The following is a 26,810-nucleotide window of genomic DNA, read 5'->3' on the forward strand; positions in this document are numbered from 1 at the left end:
TCGCCAGCTCTTCTAAGTCTTCTGGGTCAAGTCTAGACTTTCTAGACTTTAGTCACAGTTTGCATTCCACTTTATTAGTATACGGTTTTGTTTCTCCCTGGAGACCACTGTGTATTTGTGCTACTTACCTGTTCTCCTTTTGAAATATTCTGTTTATTGTTTTGATATCTCCGGGTAAGAGATATACCAATGTGTTAGTGGGTGTAGTGGGTATAAATATATAACTATTTTATAACTACATTGTGTGGTTCTTTTCTCATTTAACCTACACTACATGATTAGTTCTGGTAAAACAAGCTGCTTAACACTTCTTCTGGACTAAGACTGAAGACTGTGCGTTCCACAGCTACCACTTAGAGAGCTTTCCATAGTTGTCTAAGACCATAAAAATCACCATAAGGGTTGTCTGGATTCACTTAAATCAGTGTTCACCATATACTAAGCTAGCCTCCTACAATTGGTGAGTTGAGTGTAAGTTGTTTTACCTTGCATGCTGGTTACATATCAGGGTGCAGGGGTTCACGTAGCCCTGTGCTTCTTTGATTCTTTTGGGGTTTTCTTTTCACTTCCATGTGTGGTATTAACATACCATTTGGTGTTACTTTTTTATTAATGTTTCAAAGATTTTTAATCTTTTTGGCACACTTTCAGCAACCAGTTTCTATAGTAGCTCTGCGTTCTGGAGCGGAACAATTCTCAGAAGAAACTGACATCCTTGTACAGGAGAGGACTTATAAGGCCCGACTCACGTCAAGACAGGAGTCGACGTCATCACAGAGCCGTACGTGGCCATCCCCGAGTGCGCACATGTGCTATTGAAAAATGTCCTGATACAGTCAGATGCCTGGGAAGAATTCAAAAGTTAAGGAATATGCGGCTAGACAGTGACTCTACCAAATAGTACGTTACCGGAGGTAAGTAACTTGTTCGTTTCTGGAATGTTATAGTTCGTAAATAGAATTTTTGAAAAACACTTGGAAAAAAAACATTACAGGGTTGTTATAGTTAGGCTCAGCTTTCACTCATACAACACTATTGAAATTCACTAGTCACATGATCTAACTATCACTTATGCCCTGCAATGCTCTGCTAAGACTTCACCTACTACATCACTAATGACATGGTCAGTGACATCACTGATGACATCCCAAATGACATCACTGTTTACATCACTGATGACATCATCTATTAAGTATAAGTATTTTCTAAACTTTTATGATTCATAAATATATATAGTAAGCTGCTACATAACTGGAATTAGTATACTTTGTGTACTTGGAATGAGCAATACTATTTCTATTTTTATAATATGTGAGTGGCTGTGTGACTGCCTGTATCTATATCAGAGTGGGTGTCTGATTGGCTGTATGGGTATGTGAGAGGGTGTGTGAGTGGCTGCATGGGTGAGTGGCTGTGTGAGTAGCAACTTCTCCATCCTAAGGAGAGCAGAAGATCTAAAAAAGAATGTATCCGTTTTATCACCACATAGGATAGTTTCTCACAAAGAATTTTTAAACTTTCATGTAAACAGTGGTTGATCCTCAGATTTGACACAGTTATAGGCCCAGAGTTGCCTGTTAATCCAGTGATCACATACAGAAAGGGTAGAGCCCTGAGCAATGATCTTCCACATAGTTACCATGGAGATATTCATAATCAGGGCACCTTGCTACGACCTGCGAAAGGCAGCTGTATCTACAACGCCTTAGTGTATCCTACATCTAATGGGCAAAAAAGACAGATTGGACAATTTTTTAACTGGTCTTTGGATTTCTGTATATATGTCCTGATATGCCCATACTCATTAATGTATGTGGGAAGTACACATTTTCCACTAAGGAAGCGAGTCTTGGAGCATCAACGTGCAATCAGGAACCTTGATTTTTATTATTCCGTGGTGATACACTTTACTGAGAAACATCAAACCGATGTGTACAATTAAAGTTTTTTGTGATTGACAGAGTAGAGAGACGCATCAGAGGGGGGTAAAAGGATGAGACAACTGAGATAGCTGGAGTCCAGATATACTATGGAATTACATACCAAATTTTCCTAGGGCTTAATAAGGATGAAGAAATGGAGGTTCATGTAGGATAGAGATCTAATTTTGGACAAAGGATTACTGTTGGGATGGGGGGAATTGCAATGGCCTCTTTGTGCACATGAAATAGTTCAATTAAATTAATTATATTGTATTGTTTTTAGCCTTGTGGTGACTGAGGATAATGGCTCCAATGATTTAGTTTTTAATGTGGTTGTAATCTGTTACTATAATGACCTACAATGCACTTTGGTTACTTCATTATGCACTTTCCTTTGAACTGTGCACATCACCTATGCCAGGTATTATCCTGGACTGTGGATATTTAGAAACGTTGGTACTTGCCTATAATTGTTGTGCCTTTACAGAATAACATAATGTCGGGAGTTGACTTGTTTGTATATTTGTATTTCTATTTTTGTAAATATAGGGTAAAATTATTTGAGTTTGTATCCCATGGCCTTTACTTTTATTAGCATCAATGTCTTAGGTATTTTACCATTAATACTAGCTCAGACATTTTGAAAAGCAATTTTGATGGTATAGGATATACGGGCACTTGCCTTTGAATATAGAAGTCTCATTTTAAACATCCATGTAAAAGACCTTGAATGCTTAAATGGATTTCTTTTTGTGCCATGGGATTTCTACATTTCAGATAATGGAATGGAGTACTATTGAATGGGGTCACACATTGTGAATAGAAACTGACATTGGTCATACTGAATTATTAATTGTCTCCAAGTCTTCCACAGAACCCAGCGATTACTTTTATAATAATATAGGAACTATGTGAGCAATGGGAGATTTCAGTGATGTCATCAGTGATACCACTGACAATGTCATGAGTGATGTAATATGTGAGGTCATAAGCAGTACATTGCAGGGGCATAGGTTATAGCTCAGGTAAATATAACTGCTGAATTTCACTGGTTTTGTACGAGTGATATCTGATCCTAACTAACATCCAAGTAACCTTTGCTTTTTTATCTATTTTTAAATTTTTTATATATAGTGTGATATATATATAACTAACAAGGTTCAGCATGTAGCAGCAACAAAAATGGAGCAGAAGGAACACGTTTGAGTAATCTAAGTCATAGGGGTGAAGGAGTCATTAAGGGGAGTGAGGAACAAGTTAGAATTTGTGGACTGATTCAGTCCCTTGCTGAATAAAGGAAGGAATTTGCTCATCAGGAATGATTTTGCTTCCCTTTTAAATAGTGGTGTAGAAGAGATTTTTCTAATGCATGGAGGTAGCGATTTCCATAATCTTGGCGCCGCTCCAGTGAATGCTCTGTCAGATGTTTTTTTCTTGCTGAAGCGAGAGGTTTTCAGGAGTAGATTGTCGGCGCTCCTAGATTGTCTGTTTCCTCCTGACAAGGTAAGTTTTTGGGATAGGCACTGGGGGGTATTGTGGTGTAGAGCTTTATGGGTGATGCAGGCTATCTTTAGGTAGATTCTAGCTTCATAGGGTAGCCAGTTGAGCGCCTTCAGGTGCAGCACTATGTGGTCGAGTTTCCTGGATCTTGTTAGGAATCTTGCTGCTGCATTAAGACAGGCTTTTAAAGGGCTGTCAATATTTTGGGAAGCCCTGAGAGGGTGGTACATCCGTAATCCAACCTCAAGATTACTAAGGACTGAACTGCAGTTTTGAGGTCATGGTTCTCGATGAATGGTTTCATTTTTCTGAGATAACTGAGGTGAAAGTGGGCATTTTTAGCCAACAGGTTGATGTGCGTTTGCATGTTGAGGTTCTTCTCCAGTGCAATTCAAAGCGATTTGGTGGAGTCCACCAGAGTCGGTGTGCAATTCAGAGCTGTGATCATCTTGATCCAGCCCTTTATTTCCAGAGAGTTTTTAAGGGGGTAAATTAAAAGAAATTCTGTTTTTTGTGAGTTTAGCTTGAGGAAGTTGGTTGTTCGCCAGTGAGCGGTCTTTTCTAGAGCTTGATTCATCATCTTTATCTCTTCAATGGAAGAGACATTGATGTTAAGTTGATTGTCGTCTGCGTACATGTGGTAAGAGATATTTGTTTGCTGCAGTAGCTCGGTTAGTGGTTCGACATAAAGGTTGAATAGGGTTGAGCCTTGGTGAGGCTACATGGTCCAAGATATTGGTTACTGTGGAGTTGTAGTGAGCAGTGAGGTAATTAACGTCTGACATATTATTGGGAAGAGTAATAACTTTGTCAAAGTCGGAGGCAAGGTTGTTCCAGTTGAGGTTTTTCATGTCTCTTATACAGTGTTTAGGCTTGACTTGCTGTGACTACGTTTTCTTTCTAACGGAGGGAATTTGGAAGGTGATATGTGATGATCACAAGGGGCGATCGAGATAGATTCGATCATTCTCTCTTTAGAGATGATCCAGTCAAGTGTAGCACCTTTGGAGTGAGTGGGCTTTGAGATGGCTTGAATCAGGCAATGGTCTGCTAGAATTTGAGGGCGTTGACCTGCTTGTCTGGGGGGTTTTCACAATGGAGATTGAAGTCGCCAAGGAATATGTCGATGGAAGGAGAGGGAGAGTTCATTGTAATGATTTCCATAAGTTGGTCCGTGAATTCTGCATTCTTACCTGGGGGATGGTAGAGCATATGTAGCTTTTGGGAGAGGTTATCTGAGGATTTTATGTAATCCCTATGTATTCACAGGATTCCAGGGGTTCGGAGTGAAACTGTGAGATGGTGATGTCGGATCAATGTATGCAAGCAATGCTTCTGCCCTTTTTGTGGGGTCTGTCTAGTCTTATGATGTTGTAATTTGGGGGGACTAGAAGGTCAAGGCATGGTGAGGATGATTCAGTGAGCCAAGTTTCTGAGAGGATGGTTATGTCCATTTTCAGGTTGAGGATGAGGTTGGCTATGTCCGAGGCATGTTTTGGGGCTGAGTGGCTGTTTAATAGGAGGCAGGAGATCTGGTTTGAGGCGTTCTCTAAAGAAGGCTCATGATATTTGTAGGTAGGGGATATTGTCTGAAGGTTATTCGGGTTTATCATTCTGTGATTTGGTTGGGATGTTCTGTTTGGATGATGGGGACAGGGGGAATAGGGAATTCTTCCTTATTTATGTTGGGAAAAGTAGGGGTTTGATAGAGGAGTTGTAAAGTTTGGATTCTCATTTCCGAAATATAGTTGGGGAGTTTACGAGTACGTAAGTGGCGATTAGTCAGAGGCGGTGGGATAGTGTGTGTCATGTTGTTAGCTACAACTAGTAGAGAGTTTTGAAGATGATTGAGTTTAGAGAGAGACTTTTCTGCGAGTTGTAAAATGTTTCTAATTTCTAGGATAATGTTTTGTAGGTTCCAGGAAGTGAGGTTAGTATGGGTTTTGAGTGAGTCTAGTTCAGGTTGGTGAGAGGGAGGGAGGCAGGATCCGCGAGCAGAGAGAGCTGGGGATGGTATTCTTAGGGGGTTTGATGGCTGTGATGGCAGTGTGGTTGGTTTGAGAGGTTGGGGGAGTGGTAGTCGGGCGTGAGAGGGGTATGCGCAGGCTGGGGGCTTTTTTACGATTCGCTGGAGGGGCCTTGTCATGGATCATTTCTCCGGTGGGCATTACAGGGTTGTGGGGGTGGGAGAGGGTTAATGGGATAGGGGTGGTGGCAGAATGTGGAGATATGGAGGGACTGAGAATGGGAATTAAGGGAGGGGATTCTGTTGATTGTTCTAGTTAAGGGTGTCAGTGATTTGAGTTCTGAGGGTGGTGAGTTGGTGCTACTTTCGAAGTTTCTAGGTAAGGGTGAAGGTTGCTGGGATTCAAGAGATGAAGGTATAGAGGGAGTAGTTAGGTCCTTTAGGACACTTGTTAGGGTGTTGGTGTGGACTTTAAGTGTACGAAAGTAGATCTAGGTCCTTATTAGCTACTTGAATAAGAGCCATTCCATTTTGTAGAAAGTTGTATTCAAGGGGGCTCTGCGGTTTGGTGCGGGTGTCGTGGTGATCCTGGTTGCGTGCGGGATATTTTTCTTGCCATGGATGGTTAGTAGCTCGGAGAAGGCAGTTTGCCATTGGGCTATAATTCTTGTGCAAAATATGAGGTCATTGATTATTACACCTTTCTTGGCGTTGAAGGAGGTGTCAAGGAACAGTGTTTCTGGGTTTCTTCTGAGAGGGTTGCGTTTGAAGGTTTTGGAAGCAGTTTTAGATAGATTGGGGTATAGAATGGAATATGCGCTGTTTTCCTCGGGTATCATTTGTGGTCCAGCCATTACATGAAATTCTTTGTTCTGTGACAGAAACAGCAGTTTAGCAGGAGTTTGGGATCCAGTCCAAGATGACCGCCACTTTGTTGGGAGCCGTTACATGATGGATGTCACTTTGTGGATGGCTTCGATAGATTTTCTGTTTAGAGTTGGGAGCCGTTACAAGATGGCTGCCACTTTGTTGGGGGCCGTTACAAGATGGCTGCCTCTTTGTGGGTGTCTTCAGTCTTTCTGTTTAGTGTTGGGAGCCATTATAAGATGGCTACTACTTTGTTGGGGGCCGTTACAAGATGGCTGCCTCTTTGTGGGTGTCTTCAGTCTTTCTTTTTAGTGTAGGGAGCCTTTACAAGATCAATCAATCAGTCGGTTTATAAAGCGCGCTACTCACCAGTGAGGGTGTCAAGGCGCTGGGGGGGTGGGGGGGTGCAGCTCCGATTCAGTCGAAGACCAGGTCTTGAGATTCTTCCTGAAGGTGTACATGGTGGGGGAGCGTCTGGTGATGACTGGTAGCTCGTTCCAGGCCTTGGCTGGGACGTAGGAGAAGGATCTTCTGCCTCACGGGTTCTGCGGATGCGGGGAGTCTCTGCGAGGGCGAGGTCGGCGGAGCGGGGCGGAGGTTGCTTTTGGGTGCATGGAAGGAGACTCTCTCGTTGAGGTATTTGGGTCCAATGTTTTGGAGGGATTTGTAGGCATGGGTGAGCCAATGGAGGTCTCGTAGGTGCTGGGCCATGTGTTTGTGCCGTGGCGTCCCAAAGACTAGTCTGAACGTGGTGTTCTGGATGGTTTGGAGCTTGTGTATGAGGGTTCTGTTGATTCCGGCATAGAGAGCGTTGCCGTAGTCCAGTCTGCTGGTTATGAGCGTTTGGGTGACGGTTTTTCTGCATTTCGGGGGTATCCATTTGAAGGTCTTGCAGAGGATGCAAAGGCAGTGGAAGCTGGTGGAGGCGATAGAGTTGATCTGGCGGGTCATGGTGAGGGAGGAGTAGAGGATGATGTCAAGGTTCCGTGCGTGGTATGTAGGAGTGGGCGGGCTCCCGAGGGTGGAAGGCCACCAGGTGTTGTCCCAGGTAGAGGTGAAGGGTCCGAGGATGTGGACCTCGGTCTTCTCTGAGTTAAGCTTCAGGCAGCTGTTTTTCATCCAAGCTGCAACATCCTTCATTCCTTCCTGGAAACAGAGTCTGGTGTCTTCGGGGTTCTTTGTGAGGGAGAGGATGAGGTGGGTCTCATCAGCGTATAATACAATGGAGATCCCATACTGTCTGACGATGGCGGCGAGGTGTGCCATGTAGATGTTGAAGAGCGTCGGGCTGAGCAAAGATCTCTGCAGTTGATCTCTGTGGGTTCAGAGCGGAAGGGGGGAGTCTGACCCTCTGAGTTCTGCTGGAGAGAAAGGAACGGAATACGTTAAGTGTGGTTCCTCATATCCCAGCGTCATGGAGTCTGGCTGCGAGAGTGCGATGTGAGACTGTGTCGAAAGCTGTGGACAGGTCTAGTAGGACGAGGGCCGCGGTGCGTCCCTGGTCGAGTAGCATGCAGATGTCATCGGTAGCAGCGAGGAGGGCGGTCTTGGTGCTGTGGTTGCTGCGGAATCTGGACTGGGAGGCGTCTAGGATGGAGTTTTCTTTAATGAAGGTGGTTAGTTGAGTGTTTTCTAGTCTCTCAGTGACTTTGGCAACGGAGGGGAGAAAAGGGATGGGCCAGTAGTTTTTCTTATAGATACATCTGCCAGTGGATTCCTCACCTTGTGAATATCCCCTTGCGTCAGCAACATTCAGAAATTCTTTTTTCAGCTTCGCGCCGACGTGGACGACGTCACAGAGGCACGGCATCTCGCGCGACTCCGCTGACGTCACCGACACCATAATAGGCCCACGCCGGCTTGATGACATCAGTTCCATTTTTTCGGCATCGTCGACGCTAACGGTTTTCGAAGGATCGTCTGTAGCCTTATAGTAACTTTGTTACTTTGTGTTTCTACTGGTGTTTTCTTGTCTTCTGTTGTGATGACTTCGAAGAAGACTGGATTTAAAGCATGCGGAGAATGTGGCAAGATTATGCCTATCACTGATCCACACGAGTGCTGCATTTGGTGCTTGAGCTCCGATCCTGACGTCTAAGATTGTCCTTCTTGTAAAAAGATGACTCCGAAGGCACTCCGGGAGAGGGAGACGAAACTCCTTGTAGCGAAGTTGAAAAGCAAAAAGGATAAAAAGAGTTTGAGGTCACAAACTTGGCGTTCGAGGTCGAGGTCTCGTTCGAGGTCGCACTCGGAGTCGTCTTCGGCGCATGCTTCGAGGTCTTCGAGAAAGAAGCATAAGAAGAGGAGTCATGAATCTCGCCATCACTCTGAGAAAGACTTGAGTTCAAGGCTGAAGTCACAGCTGAAGTTACTTCGAAAGGAGGTGGTGGCCTCAGCTTCGGAAGTACAGGTATCTGAGGGTGAGGCTTTGTGTGCAGATTCACCTGTGTCACCGAAGGAGTTGCCGAATCCTTCTCCGAATCCATCCCATCCTTCTGGTCAAGAAGATGAAGATGAAGGTAATGACGAAGAAGAAGGAGAGGGCGAGGCTTTGTTGCCTGTGGGTTCATCGACCCCGGTGCACCAGCCTGAGGTGGAGGTCGAGGTCGAGAAGACTCCGCTCCCACAAGAACAACCTGGTGGCTTTTATCCAGCCTTTCCGGCTCCAGGTCAGGATCGAACTCAGTTCCTGAATGCCATGTTTGGAGTTTACTCCAGGGAAATGTACCCCTCTGGTACACCGGTTGGCCCTACAGATCCATTGACATTTAATCTGGGCGTCCCCCAGGCTTATGCTCCTGCGCCTTTTATGCCTTTTATGCCGGCTCCAGCTCCGCATTGGAATTTTCCGGCGCCGCTGAAGCCTTCGACGCCGAATCCATCGATGCCGAATCCGTCGACGCCGATACCCTCGACTCCGATGCCGAATCCAGTTCGTCCTCGGGTTAAGCTGCCTCTTCCGACTTCGAGTACGGCGTCGGCTCCGGCTCCGGTGGAGTCGCTCCCGGATCCGTCGACTTCGTTTATGAAGGAGAGGTTGAGGCGTGAGGCACAGAGGCTTCTGGAAGAAGAGAGGTATCGTGATGAAAATTTGGAGGAAGGTGAACTGCAGGATTTGGAGGATCCTTTTGATGACCTAAGAGAGGCTAGTGGTCTTGAGCAGTCTCCTGAGTGGGATTTAGCCTTTGTATCTGACGTACCTTCCATGGATGTAACACCTTATCACGCTGTTATTAAGAAGGCTGCAGACTTGTTGAATATTACTGTTCCATACTGCTGAATACAAGTCTAACATTCTAACTGAGGTCCTTCACTCGCCTTCCTCTGTTATTGAACCAATGCTCACATTTAATGACGCTTTGGCTGAGCCTATTTATGAAGTGTGGAAAAAACCTCTGGCAGCTCCTGCTGTTTCAAGGGCTGTTGCGAGGAGGTATAGAGTGGCACCTGGTGACCCAGACTTTTTTTCAACACATCCCCTGTTTGGTTGTGCAGGCTGCCTGCTCAAAGAAGTCTATAGGTGCTTTTCCACAGGTTCCTGGGGAAAATTGTATGTTATGTTATGTTACAGGAGTTTGTAGAGCGCCTGGTTACACTCACCCAGTGTGTTCCCGTGCTAGGTATCAGAGCAGAAAAAAAACTAAGTCCACAGACAGTACAACACAGATTATGTCTTTGGGAATAGGTGAGTCTTCAGACCCTTACGGAAGAGAGTTTCGGATTCCTCCAAGTGGAGGCTTTGAGGGAGGGTGTTCCATATTTTAGCCACCGTGTGGCGGAAAGAGCAGCCACCCATCCTGGACCTCTTGATCCTAGGGACACATACGAACCCATTTCCACTGGATCCTAGCTTCCTGATTGGGTCATATATGCATAGTAGATCATGCAAATAAGCAGGACCCTTCTTTCGCAGGATACGATGGCTAACACACATAGCTTTAAATTTCACTCTTTCCCTAATAGGGAGCCAGTGCAGACAGGACAGAGCTGCCTTGGCTGATGATCATTTGGGCCACATCAGGACAAGCCTTGCTGCCGCATTCTGGACGCCCTGCAATCTACGCATACACCTCTCGCTGGCACCTAGGTACAATAGATTGCAGTTGTCAGGGATCAAGAACCAGGCGCCCATGAGTCCACAGGAGTGAAGAGAAATCCCTTAACCTCTAAAAAACAATCACAGGATTGATGAGTAACATGCACTCCTATGTGCTGTTCTCTAAAAGTATGGGGGAAAATTCCAAGGAGTGTCCACCCCTCTCCCCATACGTGGGGTGGAATTGCAGGAGGATAACAGGTCTGTCTGGTCTCCAGATGCTGCAAGGAAACAATAGGAGGATACCAATACACTGTGCTATACAAGTTTACCTAGAATTACATTGACATGTGATTAGCATTGCATTACACTTACCCCAGGTAGGTCCCGAAATGTCCTTGAAGAGAGATGTGGGTAATATACTGGACTCGAGAAGATAGGAGTTCTGAGGGACTGGGAAGGGCTAATCAATATCGCACTCACACGACATACAACCATACAGACCATAAAGAAAGTGCCAAGGAACAACTAAAGGGTTTTAACGTAGGGATTTGAGGAGCAATGGCCGGCTCTTCTGGGGCACCGAAGAGCGGAGCATCTACTCTCTCAAGAGAGGCGAATCCCGGCCCGGGACCAAGCACCAGGCGGAGCAACACTCTCTCAAGCAGGGATAAGGAAATGATATGGGAAAGTCGACTCTTCGAGCCGTACACAAGTGGTGCATTCAGGCTCAGCACACCAAATGCGGGGAAAGAACAAACTTCGGCTTTCAAGCCAAACGTGCAACGTGCGGTGCGGAAATGTTTAGTACACCAAAGGCAGAGAAAACAAACTTCGGCTTCCAAGCCGAGGCGTGCACCGAGCGGTGCGGTAAGAAATAAGGATCCAGCTTTCCATGTCAGCCGGGGGCGTGAAATGAGGTAGGCGGGGAAGTCCGCGCTAAGAAAAGTATCTCTGCAATCTCCCTGAAAGCAATCTTCGGAGAGCGGGGGATTTGGGCTGGAACAAGAAAGCGAGCGCCACGCTAGGAGTGATGGCGTTAGCAAAAAACAGGAACTGGAAAGGGGGCGTGGTCACGGCAGTAAGCCAAGCGTCGACTTCAAGGTAGAGCGTCCCTTTACGTGATTAAGGGACCGTCTCTAAAGAGCATACTCTGTGTACTCTATGGGGGAGTGTGGGAAAAGAGACATGGGGTTTGCTACTAACCACATGTCAATGTCGAACCCTCGTTGCTATTCTCAAACCCCTAACAGCAGTAGTCCAGACGCGAAGTTACCAGTGCCTGTACCATAATTCTTCTGGAGGCCATAGGGAGGATATCCAAGGTTTTCCATAAATTACGCATGAAGCCAAAACAGGCACCTGCTACCCTTTGGGTATGGTAGTTAAACGACAATTGATTGTCAACCCAAACTCCCAGATTTTTAGCATGTTCACATGGTGTAGGAGTGGGACCCAACACCTGGGGCCACCAGGTAGAAGACCAGATAGAAGGGGCCCTCCCAAACACCAAAACCTCTGTCTTGGAGCCATTAAGCCTCAGACAGTTGCTCATCATCCAGCTCGCCAGATTTTCTAGGCAAAGTCTGAAGTTGCGGTCGGCATCAGGTTGGGCTTGGGTCAGTGAGACCACCAATTGGGTGTTGTCAGCGTAGGACAGAGTCCTAATTCCATATTTGTCAGCAATGTCCGCAAGGAAGGCCATATAAAGATTGAAAAGAGTCGGGCTCAGAGTCAAGCCCAGAGGCCTCATCTTGATGTTTCTGGAGTAGAACTTCCCCTGCATGACCTGGAAAGAGCGACCAGTTAGGAAGGATTCCAACCACTTGAGTGCTCTGTCCTTAACACCCGCATTCCTCAAAGCCTGAAGGAGTGTGTGGTGAGCAACCGTGTCAAACGCGGCACTTAAATCCAACTGGATAAGCGCCGCAGTTTGTCCATCATCCACATTTCTCCGTATGGTTTCAATGGAGTATAGCAATGCCGACTCAGTAGAGTGGAGAGTGCGGAAACCAGACTGAGAGGGGTGTAAGAGGTTGTTTCTCTCTATATGCTCAGTTAATTGAGAGTTTACAATTTTGTCCGCCACTTTAGAAAAATAAGGCAGCAAGGAGATGGGTCTAATGTTGTCTAGTTTTTCTGCACTAATATGGGGCTTTTTCTGTAGTGAAAGTACCACTGCTTCTTTCCACCTGGTAGGGACCACTCCTGACCTAAAGGACAGGTCCATGAGGTGACTGATATGAGGCTCTAGGAAGTCCAGGAAAAGGAAACGAGGAAGCAAGACCAGGCGGCAAAGAAAATCTTTTCCTCAGCCAGCATGGCGCTGAAGTCTACAAATGCAACTTGCCTGATGGGTAGATACATCCATGCTTTGATGGATTCCGTCAAACAATTGGTGCCTAAAATTCCTGAGAACGATAGGAAGGATTTTCAGGAGGTGATTTCTGACACTCAGGCTGCGGCAAGGCAGGTAATCCAGAGTGGGCTGGACACGGCTGATTCAGTGGCGAGAGTGATGGGCTCTTCAGTGGCCACTAGGAAAGCTGCGTGGTTGAAATCTTGGGAATTTTCTGCAGATGTTCAGTCTGCTTTGATGGATTTGCCCTTTTATGGGTCAGGGTTGTTTGGTAAGAAAGCTGACGCTGCTTTAGAGTGGTTTAAAGACAGCAGAGCGACAGCAAAGTCTTTAAGCCTTCAGACCAGGGGCTCTTTTGGAAAGTGATTCAGAGGATTTGGCAGATCTTCCTTTCGGGCCTACAAACAATTGCAGCAGCAGCAAAATACGCTGTACAAGTCGTACAGGGGCAGGCAGAGAGCTCGTCCTAGAGGTCGCCAAGCTTCCTCCTCCTCCTCTTCCCCTTCCCAGCCCCCTTCCACCACAGCAAAGCAGCCCTAGATCCGCCATTCTGGATCATGTGGGCCCAGTGGGGGGCTGGCTTACCCATTTTCTACAAGATCGGGAATTGATTACATCGGATCTTTGGGTTCTCAATCTCGTGGAGAATGGGTATGCTCTTCCCGTTCAGGAATTTCCCCCCAATTACCCTCCTTGCCAGGGTTATTGTTCGGAGGACCACCTGCTGCTCCTGCAGGAAGAAGTCCTGGCACTGTTCAGAAAGGGTTCGATAGAGGTGGTTCCGGAGCAGGAGAGGGGTCAGGGATGCTACTCCCGGTATTTTCTGATCCCCAAGAAGGATGGCAGACTTCGTACAATCCTGGATCTCAGGATCTTGAATCTTTACCTGAAGCAGGAGAAGTTCAAGATGCTCTCCCTTGCACAGGTTCTTCAAGTGCTGTTGGAAGATGACTGGAGGGTGTCAATCGACTTACAGGATGCGTATTTTCATATTCCCATCCTGAAGTCGCACAGGAAGTATCTCCGTTTCACGGTTGGTTCGGAACACTACCAGTTTGCGGTCCTTCCGTTTGGTCTTACTACTGCACCTCGAGTCTTCACCAAGGTGATGGCTGTGGTGGCAGCACATCTCAGAAGATCGGGGATACCGGTATTCCTGTATCTGGGCGATTGGCTGATCAAAGCAGAATCTCCAGAGATAGTGCTCCGTCATCTGCAAGAGATAACTCAGTTGTTGCACAGGTTGGGTTTTTCGATAAATGTACCCAAATCTCACCTGGTGCCCTCCCAGCGCAACCTGTTCATAGGTGCGGTACTGGATATTACAGTGTGTCGTGCATTCCCTCCTCCTCAAAGGATTCGCGACATTCAGGAAATTATTCCTCCATTTTACAATGGAGCGGTCGTTCCAGTCCTGAAGGTCCTTCGTCTGCTCGGTCTGATGGCTTCTTGCATTCTGTTGGTCAGCCGTGCACCCTGGCACATGAGGGCACTCCAGTGGTGCATCCGTAGGCAATGGTATCAGCACAGCGGAGATCTCAGGGAGTCAGTGAGGATCTCGAGAGAAACTGCAGCGGATCTGTCTTGGTGGAGTGTGGAAGGCAATCTGTCAAAAGGAAAGCCTTTTCAACTACCTCCATCGGTGGCCACAGTGATAACGGATGCATCCACTCTTGGGTGGGGTACTCATCTGGGGATCTGGAGGTCGGAGGTCAAAGGTCTTTGGTCTCAAGAGGAAAGGTTGCTTCACATCAACCTTCTAGAGTTGAGGGCCATACGTTTAGCGCTCAAGGCCATCCTCCCTTCTCTTCGCGGTCAGTCAGTTCAAGTCCTGATGGACAACACGACCGCGATGTGGTATGTCAACAAGCAGGGAGGAGTAGGGCCGCAGTGTCTCAGCAGGGAGGCTCTGCGTCTCTGGTCCTGGGTTCAGGGCCACCAGATTTGTCTGATGGCAAATCATCTGGCTGGAGTTTTGAACGTACGTGCAGACAGTCTCAGTTGGCAGTTCTCAGCCGACCACGAGTGGAGGCTCCATCCAGAGGTAGTTTGTTACGTCTTTTGGACGTGGGGGACTCCTCAGGTGGACCTGTTCTCCACTCACGAGAATGCTCACTGCCCATCATTCTGCAGTCTCCAGTTTCCGATGCAGTGAGCCTTGGGGGACGCGTTTCAGTTGAGTTGGGACTCGCAACTCGTACACGCGTTTCCTCCCATACCCTTGATTCCTCGGGTTCTGAGGAAGATACGTCAAGACCGAGCCCAAGTTGTATTGATCGCCCCGGATTGGCCAAGAAGGGTGTGGTACACAGATCTTCTCCTCCTCTCCTCGTGCCCTCCGCTCTGTCTCCCTCACAGGGCAGATCTCCTCTCCCAGATGGAGGGGCAGGTTCTACTCCCCCACCTCCAGACCTTACACCTTCATGCCTGGAGATTGAGCGGGGCAACCTGATTTCCTTTTCTCTCCCAAACGATGGGTTGGATGTCATCTTATCGGCCAGGCATGACTCCACCAAGTCCATTTATTCTTATAGATGGTCTAAATGTGTTGCTTGGTGTGGGGAGAAGTCCATTGACCCTTTAAGGGCTCGTTTGTCCAATATACTTCAATTTGCACTTTCCTTGGCCCAGCAGGGTTTTGCGGTGGCAACTATCAAAGGTTATTGGTCGGCCTTATCGGCTTTCCTTTGTTTGCCGGACCAGCCCTCTTTGTTTAAATCTCCTATTGTATTACGATTCATTAAGGGCCTTACCAATAAATTTCCTCCTACACCTTTTATTGTGCCTCAATGGGACTTAAACCTTGTTCTTACATTCTTGATGGGTTCGCCTTTTGAACCTTTACACAAGTGTCCCTTGAGACTTTTGTCTTTTAAGACTATTTTTCTAGTGGCAATTACCTCGGTAAGTGAGCTTCAAGCTCTTAGTTCAAAGCCCCCATTTTTGTCCATTCATGCTGAAAGAATGGTTCTCAGGACCAGGGCTGCTTTTCTTCCTAAGGTGGTAATTTCTTTCCATCTGGGGCAGTCCATTACCCTCCCTACCTTTTATCCTCCCCCTCACCCTTCCAAGGAGGAGGAGAGACTTCGCCCCTTGGACCCTAAGAGGGCGGTGAGCTTTTACCTGGAGGACAAGAGAGTTCAGGTTGGATGACCAGCTGTTTGTTGGATTTGCTGGCTGCAAAAAGGGGAAGGCGGTGCACAAGCGCACGCTCTCGAGATGGATCATCCTTTGCATTAGGATCTGCTACGCCCTGGTGGGTAAGGAACCTCCAGAGGGTATAAGAGCTCACTCTGCTAGAGCAAAGTCTTCTACATCTGCTTTGTCTAGCGGTGTACCTGTTGAGGATATTTGTAGAGTGGCAACTTGGGCCTCCCTCCACACTTTCGCGAAGCATTACTGCTTAGATTCCGAGGTGAGGAGGGACGGCCATTTTGCGCACTCTGTCCTCCAGGACTTTCTGGTATAGGAGAGTGGACACCCTCCTCCGGGGGTGGGGACTGCTGTGGGAATCTATTCACAAGGTGAGAAATCCACAGGCAGATATTTTATCTACCGGAAAAAGCGTTACCGAAGGTAAGTAACTTGTTCTTCAGGTCTGTAAGGTCGGCCATGGGCTTCTTGAGGAGGGGTTTGACCTTCGCCCACTTCCAGTCGTCTGGGAAGATGCTGTTTTCGAAGGAGTCATTGATGGTCCGACCTAGTTCAGGTGCGATGGTGGCTGCGGCCCTGTGGTAGATGTGAGGTGGGCAGGGATCCATGGGGGCTCCTGAGTTGGTGTTCCTCATGGTCGCGGTGGTGAGTTCGCTGCTGGCAGGATTCCAGGTTGTGATGATCGGCTCTTTGTCGGTGGTGGTGGAGGGGTGTCCGGTGTCTGTTAGCTGAAGTTGTCATAGAGGGCCTTGATTTTCAGATGGAAGTAGGTGCTGAGCTTGTTGCAGAGTTCCTGGGATGGTATGACATTCATGGCTTCGTTTGGGGGGGGTGTTTGGTGAATTGCTGTGCTACTTTAAAGAGTTCTTTAGTGTTGGTTGCGTTGGTGTCGATTTTGCTTCTAATGAAAGTCTGCTTGGTGTCTCTTATGTGCTGGTGGTATTCCTTCAGGGTGCTCCTGTATCTGTTCAGGTCATCCGTTGTTTTCTGGTTTTGCCAGGTTTTCTCGAGGTGTCTGCAGGAATGTCTGGCTTCTTGGAGTTCGGCGGTGAACCAAGCCGCTTTCAGGTGGCGTTGTTTGACAAGGTGGGGGAGAGGTGCAAGCTTGTCGGCGCAACTGGAGATCCAGCAGTGAAGTTCTTTTGCTGCAGAGTTGGCATTGGTCTCAGCACGCAGTGGGTCTAGGAGGAGGGTGGTGTTTAGTTGCTCCTCTGTGATCTTGCTCCAGTTCCTTCGTGGAGGGCAAGAGGCAGGTTTGGGTCTGGAGGTGGTGTTGAAGGTGAAGTGTACGCAGTGGTGGTCCGTCCAGAGGGGCTGCGGGTGTGGCTGAAGTGGATGTTAGTCCCTCCTGCAAAGATGGGGTCGAGGGTGTGCTCAGCTTTGTGAGTGGGGGTGGTGATGAGCTGCTTCAGTCTGAGGTTGAAGAGGTTGTTAAGGAGGGTGATGGAGTTGGGGTCGCTGTGGTTTTTGAGGTGTAAGTTCAAGTCTCTGAGTAGGATGTAGTCCGTGGAAGTGATGGTGTGGGGTGCAACAAGATTGGCAATGATGGCCGAGGACTGGGTGCGAGGACCAGGTGGTCTGTAGGCAAGGGTGCCTCGTAACGTGGTCCTGGGGGTGGTCTTCATTATTATTATTTGGCATTTGGAGAGCGCACTGTAACTCTGTGGGCATCCTGGCGCTAAGAAATAATTTAGACCGGAAGAAGAGACTATCAGCTGTGAGAAAAAAAAGGCTGCCAAGAGAGATCCACTGAAAACCTTAAGAGATTATACCTTAGGAAAAAGCCTGGTCTGGATCTGGAAGTGGAGGTGTTCTGTGTTGGAGTGGGGGGTCCCTTGTGCTGGAGTTGGAGAGTCGGAGGGAGGTCTTGTGTGCGATGGCGAACCCTCCTCCTGGGCAGTGGGGGCGGTCCTTTCTCTGGATCTTGTTTCCGTCAGAATGGCGGTGGAGATGTCGGGCCGGAGGTGGTGTTGGCCCAAGATTCCGTGAAGAAGGCGACGTCAGGCGAGAGTGTGTCGATCAGGTCCCAGATCTCTATGGCGTGTCTGTGTAGGGAGAGTACGTTGAGGGGGATGCATGTCAGGACTCCGAAGGAGCGGGCTTCCCAAGAGCCTTCGGCAGTCAGGTAGATAGTCAAGGATCGTCGGCAGTGTTTGCAGGAAAACTGTCCGTGGGTGTTGTTGGGTGTGGATCTTTGGCAGTCGGTATGTCTTCTAGGGTTGATAGCTACAAGTCTGTTGGGAGCCGTTACAAGATGGCTGCGCTTTTGTGGGTGTCTTCAGCAGACTTTCTATTTAGTGCAGGGTAGTCCTACTACTAACTACACAGGTATGAGATGTGCAGTGAATGCCTGTATGTTTGGCGCGGCATTATCTGTCTTGCTTATTCGCATCCACACCTGGCATATGAGGCAGGTGTCGCCAGAGATTTTGGCTTTGGTCCCCTGAGTGACAAAGCACAGGCGGAGCTGAGCGCGGCAAGACACCAGGAGTTCTCGCCAACTCCGTGGGCCAGGTGCTGTCTTGAGAGGAGTAGGTGTGTTTGGGGCCGCACAGCAGACACGCTCGATTACGTTCATCCGTCGCTGGGACTCCTAAAGCTAGAGGATGCAGGCAGATTCTGGAACGCCACAGCACCAGGATTTCTCCCCAACTCTGCGGGCCTGTTGCTGTAGTGAAGGTGAGATGTGTGGGTGGAGCTAGCGCTGAGTTTCAGATGCACTCGATCCAGTACAGCAGCCGGCGTTGGGATTCCCTCACGCTCCTGCTAGCACGATGCGTTGGGGGTGAAAAAGCGCAGGCGAACTCACCGCAGTGCTGGGCAGATGGACCGAAGAGCCTTTTATGAGTCAGTTCAGCTTGCAAGGCACACAGGTCCCTCCTGATGATTCAGGGTTGGTGATCAGTGGCATGTCTCTTCGATCTCGATGTGAGTTCGCGGGCGTTTTTCCTCGAGGATGAGCATGGCATCAGAGTCGGGGGTAAGGGTAGTTGGGCTTGGTGCAGACCGAGCCTCGAGCTGGTGGTCGGCATGCCTCCGTCGAGATTTGTAGTGACGAAGCAACCGGGGGCAAGCTCACCCGGGACGTTCAAGTGGTGGGAGCTCGGTGAGCGGTCTTCTGGGCAAAATGGAGATTTTAATCCTTAGAGTGATCTCCTGCCTCGGGAGCTCGCTTCTTGAGCTCCTACCTGTCCGGCAGCCATCTCTTTTTCCGTGAATAAATATGGCCACCTCACACTGCTGCTGCACTTGGTGTAATGAACTTAAGGTTATAAGTAACCTGTTTCAGAAAACTGAATTGGACGTGTCATGTTCTGTTTTCAGCGCCAAACAAAGTGGATTTTGGAAATCTAGCTGTAACATGAGCAGACTGATTATGTGTATGAATATATGTATATATATATATATTTTTTTTTTTCTTCAAAAGAAACCGGTATCCCAACATCAAGGACTATGGAAAAGACTTGCACACCATATTCCAAAGTCCGCAAGATTTTATTAGGCTATGAGTTTCACTCCCTCAGGGTCTTTGTCACGCCCTACCGCCCTAATTACAAAATAAACTATGCACCATCAACTTTATTATTTCGGAATCTATTTAAAGGTGAGTAATCTATAGGTAAAAGTATCTATCAGAAGAAAACTGCAGCACATACATGACAGTATATTTTTCGGTCAAAGCAGGTACATGTATTTCAAACTTTTCCACTCTCCATATTTTTGCACATGTGTTGACATGATGCAAATGTTGATACTTTACCTTCCTGCCCACCCAACCTTCCACTCTAGTGGAGATAAAACCCTTGTGGCTTATAAACGTGTATATATATTTTTAAATAAGGTACCAAATTAGTTCTCTCAAAATGTCTTGGAAGTCGTAGCTAAATTAGAGCAGAACTGCTGTTGGGAGACCGATCTCAAGACTTTATGATTCCAATGACTTTATCACAACTCTACATCTGACGTTGTAAATGAGTCAGGGCGACCTGCCGGTGCAAGAGAGCCATTACAAAATGTTTCCAGAACTGCACTTGGGAGTATTCAAAGGTGAGGAATCTGCAGGTAGATAGAGTATCCAGAAAGATTGTTGCCAATGTAAGTAACTTTTTCATTGAGATGGTGTCTCTCAGCAAAGTGCTCGACCATAAGAAGGAAAACTTACCTCTAACAGGTAGAGTGACAGTGCACTCAACCATCAGAATCTCCTTCAATAGAGCCTTATATGCTGGAGTGCCGCTTCACAACATCTGCTGGGCTGCAACCTGGAAGAACAAGCAAACATACACCAGGCACTGCTACTTGGATGCTGATGCAAAAGCAGATGTTTCAAGGGGAACAGAACTTCTGCTCAGCGTTTTTCAGTACAATGAGCTCTTTCAGTACGGTGAACCTGCTTACTGCTTCCTTGTATATTATGAATTGCTGAGTATTCTAATACACGTATCTAAATCTATGAAAGATCCAGTGCTTGAGAAGGAACAAGTTACTTACCTGTATCTGCAGTTGGTCGCCGTCGGTGTGTTTCATAGATTCACAAGGGGCTTGCTCTCCTTTCCCAGTCAAAGGCTTACCATCCTTTTATCTTTCACTGATGTGCTTTACAGACTGAGCTATTGGGGCCTTAAGGGCGAGTGAGAGTGCTAGGTTAATTCACTTCATCAGTCAGAGGTTGGATATTTTTAAGTGAGGTGAAAACACTACTAAAGAAATGTAAATTGATACTTGTGTATCGCACTACTCACCCACAAGGGTCTCAAGGCGCTTGTACGAATACCGCTGTGAAACCCATCTTGGCTTTCCCTGTGAGGTGTCCACTCCTGGGCACCCCCAAGGTGGAGGCCAGGCATCCTTAGCATTGTGGGGGCCGTTGTGGAGATTAAGCAAGCTATTGTCTAGAGTTGCAGAGTGGGACTCCATGATTGGAATAGGCACCGAGGCGAGAATGATCAGGTCCGTGGAATTTTGAGCCCAAGACCCGCCGAGGTGGGGAATTGAGCCCTGGTCCCCGGGCTAGACCTCTGCATCAGGGTCTGCCGCTCTAATCATTGAGCCACACTTCTCCACTCATTGAGCCACACTTCTCCACAAGAAACACAGTTCCTGAGCCGATGCCCATTCCCTCAGTTCTTATTACAAGTATAATCTAAGGGAGCATTCCTAGCCTGTTAATTGGGAATAATTCATTCATGTAGATGTCTGAAAGATACTAAAGCAGGTGAGTTGTAGTTACATGTCAGTTACTTGTTTCTTTCTGTTAAGTGTCTTTTGTTCGGTATCTAGGGCACTCTGTATATTTTTGTGATATTTATTTTGTAGAGCTACTTTTTATAAACACTGACCTTTTTCTCTGTTGCAGATTCTGACGACTTTTCTGAGAAGAGCACTAAAACGAGTGAAATGGATACTCCACGAACACAGAGGACAAATGAAACTGCAGCGTCTACTTCTCGCTCCATTAAAGAACAGGAGAAACAAAATGCCTTAAGGGGTGTTCTTTTAGATAATTTCTTCAAAATGTTTCTTCACCTGAAAAGAGCTGTGGTAACATACTTGTTTCTTTATTAACAAAACCACCATTAGCTTTTGATAAAACATGAATCTAAAAATGAAAGAAGAAATTCATGTTATTTTAACTATAATGCAGTTTAATACAAATATGTATCTGATACTTGCCTTTTTATCCAAAGAATCTATATTTTCAAATATAAATGCAACGTTTTCTCATTTTGTGCAATAAGGAATATCGGTGATCCCATGCAGGGAGGATACGTTTTAAAAGTTATTGCTTCGCCTCTTTTTCTACCAATATAGGAATTACCATATAATAATTGGGTAGAAAAATCTCATTTTTTTCTGAAAAACTTAAGAATGGAGGAAATGTTGAGGTTTGCACTGGATTATGCTCTTATGTTCCTAGTGCATTACACAAAGACTCATGGGATGTCTGTGCCAACATGGAAGGATACTGGAGCACTTTGCAGAGTACTAAATACTTAGAGGTGTCTTTTAGAGTTTGGTGGAGTAGGAACACCACTATAAGTTAGAGATTCCCTTGCCCCAACAAGGTCTCCGTTCCCCTGATACTCAGAGGCAGGCAAAATGCTGGCTTTATTGTTATGGACCCTTACTCATTGTAAACCCTCAGCTGGCATCCTGTTCGCCAGGATTTAAATGATGAAATTGCTGGTGTATTTCTTCCTGCCTTGACAAGGTACCCAGGCCTTAGTGCAACTACCAGCTCCAATTCTTTGGCTCCTTTCCTCAAACTGAAAGGGCGGGTAATGGATCTTTTCCTTAAGCATCACACTATCTTGTTTGCTCTTAGGAGCCACCCCGGTCTGTGGTTTCATCCCTCAATTTCTTTCAGAGACCGAAGGCACTCTAAGTTGGTGGATCACCTGAAAGCCTCAAGCATGTCCCTCTGTCATACAGACTTCTATCTGATAGAGACATCTAGCCACAGATTCCTTACCTGTGAATTTCCCAGGTGTGAGACTAGATCCGGAAGATTTTTCTTGAGCAATACCCCTGCACGCCACTAGGTGGCATCGTTCGGCTCCACGTGACGTCGTCGGTGTTGTCTGTGCCATTGTGACTGCTGCGACACCTACATAGGCACCCCCTCGACGCGCAGACATCATTTCTATTCTTTCAGTGCCAGCTAGAACATATCCGTGAAGAGAGTCACTTTTTGACAGGCTTTTTAAAACATTTGTTCACCCCTTTTTTGGTGTGTAGGTTTTTCCTCATGTCAAAGAAGACTTCTGCGTTCAAACCATGCGGCACCTGCGACCGCTTCAAGTCACTGACTGACCCACAGCTGGTATGTCTCTGGTGCCTGGAGAGTGACCACAACTCGAATTCGTGCTCCAACTGTCAGGCCATGGCTCCAAAAGCTTTGAGGGAGCAGTCCTTAAAGCTACTTTAGGCCCAGCACTTGCACTACGTTGTTCTCCTCAGAGGTCTTGTTCACGGTCCCAATCAAGAGGAATGTTTGGGCACCGCTCCGGGAATCTTAAGTCTTTGTCCTCCCACTTGAAGCCATTGAGTCGGTTAAGTAAGAAGCACAAAAAAACATAAGAAGTGGAAGCATGCTTCAACTTCTCCCAATCCGTTGGCCAACGTGATGAAGGAGTCTCAGCATTCTAGGCCTCATTCCTCTGAACCTGCGCCTTGGTTTGATTCTGAGCTTCCCCGCCTTCCTGGGTGCCAGAGTGACCCCTGCCCAGCTCAAAGAATTTTATAGCACCATGTGTCTCATATTTGGGCAGCCTGATCCTACTGGTTAGGTTTTGGGCCCCAAGGCTCAGAGGGGGCTGCATCAGTTTCCTGCCGGATACCCTGGGCTTGGCTCCAACGGCCCCCATGGAACCCGCAATGTATGTTGACCAAAGCCTGTCGTACTGTTGTGACCTTCCATGTTGCTGCCCGACACAAAGACTCCCGATGCCTCAGGCAAGTACTGGTGTTTCCAGTCCCATTCTCATCCCCAACGACCTGGAGCTGTATTGGCTTTTTATTTTGATCCATCTCCAGCAGGGCTCTGCACAGGGCACTTTCAAAGGGTACCTTTCACCCCTGTCTGCCTTCCTGGGTTTACCATACCAACCGTCATTATTTAAATCTCCTATTGTAAGTTGATTCCTCAAAGGATTTGTACATATCTGAAAGAGACACGCTAGTAATAGATTCCTTACCTTAGAATATCCCCAGGCGTCAGACTGGATCCGGAAACTTTTGCGTAGCAGGACCCTTGCGCGTCGGTAGGCGTCGTCTGCGGCTCCGCGTCCGTCGTCGGCGTCGTGGGCGCCGTGATGACGTCGTCAGAGTATTTAGATGCCGCCTCCGCGTGCTGACGTCAGTTCTTAGACACAGCTCTTCCGCGCCAGAAGCGCAGAGCCATGCCAAAAACCAACACTGGTGCCATGAAACTCTACTACTCACTCTCTACTACTCACTCTCTACTACTCACTGTCTACTACTCTCTTTTCTAATCTCTACTCACTCTACTACTCACTCTCTACTCTCTACTACTCACTCACTACTACTCACTTTCTACTACTCTCTACACTCTACTCATTACACTCTACTCTCTACACTCTACTCTCTACTTATATCTCTACCTATCTCCTTCCCTCTCTCTCTACTACTCTACCTCTCTACCTCTACCTCAACCTCTCTACCTCTACCTCTCTACCTCTACCTCTCTACCTCTCTCTATGCGCACACATATGCACATATACATATATGGTATTCATTTTTTTCTGTGCAGCTCCCATGAGGAAGAGGCGTTCTGCCTTGAAACGCGTCGGGAATCAAGCAAGGAATCAAAAAACAAAATGGATGCAAATAACTGCAAGCAGCCTCGAGGCTTCCAAACCGGATGGTAAATGGCTGCATTGTGTGACCTCTGTAATCGCTCAGGGCATTTGAGAGGAAATGTTAAATACACGGCAGCCTTGGCCGTGGCAGAGGAGCACCATTTCCTACAACTGAATGGAAAGGCTTGGAAGGAAACCTTTTCTCACCGTGTAAGCATGTAGCTCTATGGCTAAACAAAGCCTGCAGTTTTGAAATCCAGCCTACTTAAGGATTATAATAAGCTTTGAAAAAAGATCACAGAGACAATGAACTTTCAAATGAACTTTTAAAATAACACTCACCCCAAGAACTACATGGACCAGCATACCATCGGGCAACTTTTGTGTGCCACGCCCATTGGGGGCGATGTTCTCAATAAAATAATCAAGAGAGACAACATTGGTGAGGTATTCATTTTTTCTGTGCAGCTCCCATGAGGAAGAGGCGTTCTGCCTTGAAATGCGTCGGGAATCAAGCAAGGAATCAAAAAACGAAATGGATGCAAATAACTGCAAGCAGCCTCGAGCCTTCCAAACCGGATAGTAAAGGCCTGCATTGTGTGACCTCTGTAATAGCTTAGGGCATTTGAGAGGAAATGTTAAATACACGGCAGCCTTGGCCGTGGCAGAGGAGCACCATTTCCTACAACTGAATGGAAAGGCTTGGAAGGAAATGTCAAATGAGATGTCATCAGTGATGTCATTTGAGATGTCATCAGTGATGTCATCAGTGATGTCACTGACCATGTCATGAATGATGTAATATGTGACATCATCAGCAGTGGATTGCGGGTGCGCCATATATAGGAGGAATTTCAATGTTTTTTTATATGTTAATTCCTAACTATATAAGGCCTGAAACCTATGGTTTTTTCAGTGAATTTTCAAGGTTTTTGAAATGCTAATTCCTAACTATATAAGGCCTAAAACCTATGGTTTTTTCAGTGAATATATAAATATATATATATATATATATATATATATATATATATATATATATATATATATATATATATATATATGTATATATATATATATATATATATATATATGTTAGGACCTAGTTTCCATAGGAAATCCGCAACATTCTATTGGGAATAACTTTGGCGCTGGTTGTTGAATCTTCGCAAATTTCTCGAAGAAGATGGCCTGCTCCGCTCCTTCCCTGAAAGTCTCGGGAAGATTCGTCAAGCGGGGGCCGAGAAAAAAAGGGGGGTCCCCAAACGTGTTTTCCCCAATTTAATTTCCATAGGACGATTAGACACGGCTACAGCCCGAACCGCTGAACGGAATTACACCACATTTGGGAAAATTGTAGGGTATGGTACGCAGATCACGCTTTTGGTTAAATGGTGCAAATCCTTCCAGTACTTCCTGAGAAAATCTAAAGAAAAAAATATATATATATATATATCTGGGTGGAGCCTAACCACACATCTCATCAGGAGATCTGATTGGCTGTCAGCACTTCATCCAAGAAGTGTTGGCAGCCATCTTGGGACCAATATCCATGATAGCACCTCATTAAAAAGCATTGCAGTTAATAGAAGGTTTTATGACTTTAGTAACATTATAAATCATTTGTGATGGTACCATACTCATTTTAGGAATTAAGGTGATTTTACCATGTGAAAAAGCCTTCTGCTGGGAAGAAAACTATTATCTCATGCTTTTCCCACAGTGGTTTGGGAGGGGATCTATAAGCTAAACTGAAAGCATATTTTCTGTAAATTCACATTATCTTTCTCAGTCATGTGAGAATGAAGTCTGACATTCTCAGTAAAACATGTACATCCAACAAGGACAGAGACTGTCAGTTGATTCCTTTGTGTTCTACTGCAGCTTCCCAGAGTGTTCTCAAGAACAACTAGAGCTCTAACAGTCCTACTTATTACAAAGGTATGGCACACCTGAAGCCACCTTGATTGGAATAAAGTGGTAAATCTTAAAACATTTAATTTAAAAAGGAACAAAATGAGGGGGTATATTTTGCCATAGAAAGTATGATTAGTGCTGCAGAAAGAAACATTAGGGCACATTTTGAGTGACTTCTCAAATCCTCTTCTATTTCATTAAAAAATTCTGACATGCAGTCTCTCAAGATGGCCACCAGAGACAAAAGAGCCCAAATGTAGCCCAAATATCACCCAGATGTAGCCCAAGTATAGCCCAATGACAGAATGTCCCAGAGTGTTTTAAAGAACAACTAGAGCGCTAACAGTCTTCCTTAAGACAAAAGTATGGCACACCAGAAGCCATCTTGATTGGAATGAAGTGGTAAGTCTGAAAACATTTAATTTAAAAAGGAAAAAAAATGACGGTGTTCATTATGCCATAGAAAGTATGATTAGTGCTTCAGAAAGAAAAATTAGGGCACATTTTGAGTGACTTCTCAAATCCTCTTCTATTTCATTAAAAAATTCTGACATGCAGACTGAAACATGCACTTTCAATACCAGCAGCAGACTTCCCCGGTGAGCAGTAGCTTTATTACAGTGATCTAATAAGCAACGAGCGTGCTAACATTCTGAATTTATGGCAAATGTGTATCACATCTGAATGCCTTCTTGATGGAATCAAAGTAGAAAACTGAAAGTATTTCCTACTGAGGAGACTGTAGTAAATGAGGACATTAGGAAACTTCATA

General features: G+C 46.3%; 1 protein-coding gene across 1 annotated transcript in view; it reads left to right on the plus strand.

The window, feature by feature from the left end:
- CFAP54 (cilia and flagella associated protein 54) overlaps positions 1 to 26,810 on the plus strand; it is a 2,285,874-nt gene that overhangs the window by 1,055,239 nt on the left and 1,203,825 nt on the right. Inside the window, exon 36 of the mRNA XM_086918163.1 lies at positions 21,160 to 21,344. Within this exon, the coding sequence (XP_086774289.1) occupies positions 21,160 to 21,344 (185 nt within the window). The remainder of the gene's footprint in view (positions 1 to 21,159; positions 21,345 to 26,810) is intronic.

Source organism: Lissotriton vulgaris, chromosome 1_1, assembly GCF_964263255.1.
Source record: "Lissotriton vulgaris chromosome 1_1, aLisVul1.2, whole genome shotgun sequence".
Taxonomy (NCBI): Eukaryota; Metazoa; Chordata; class Amphibia; order Caudata; family Salamandridae; genus Lissotriton; species Lissotriton vulgaris.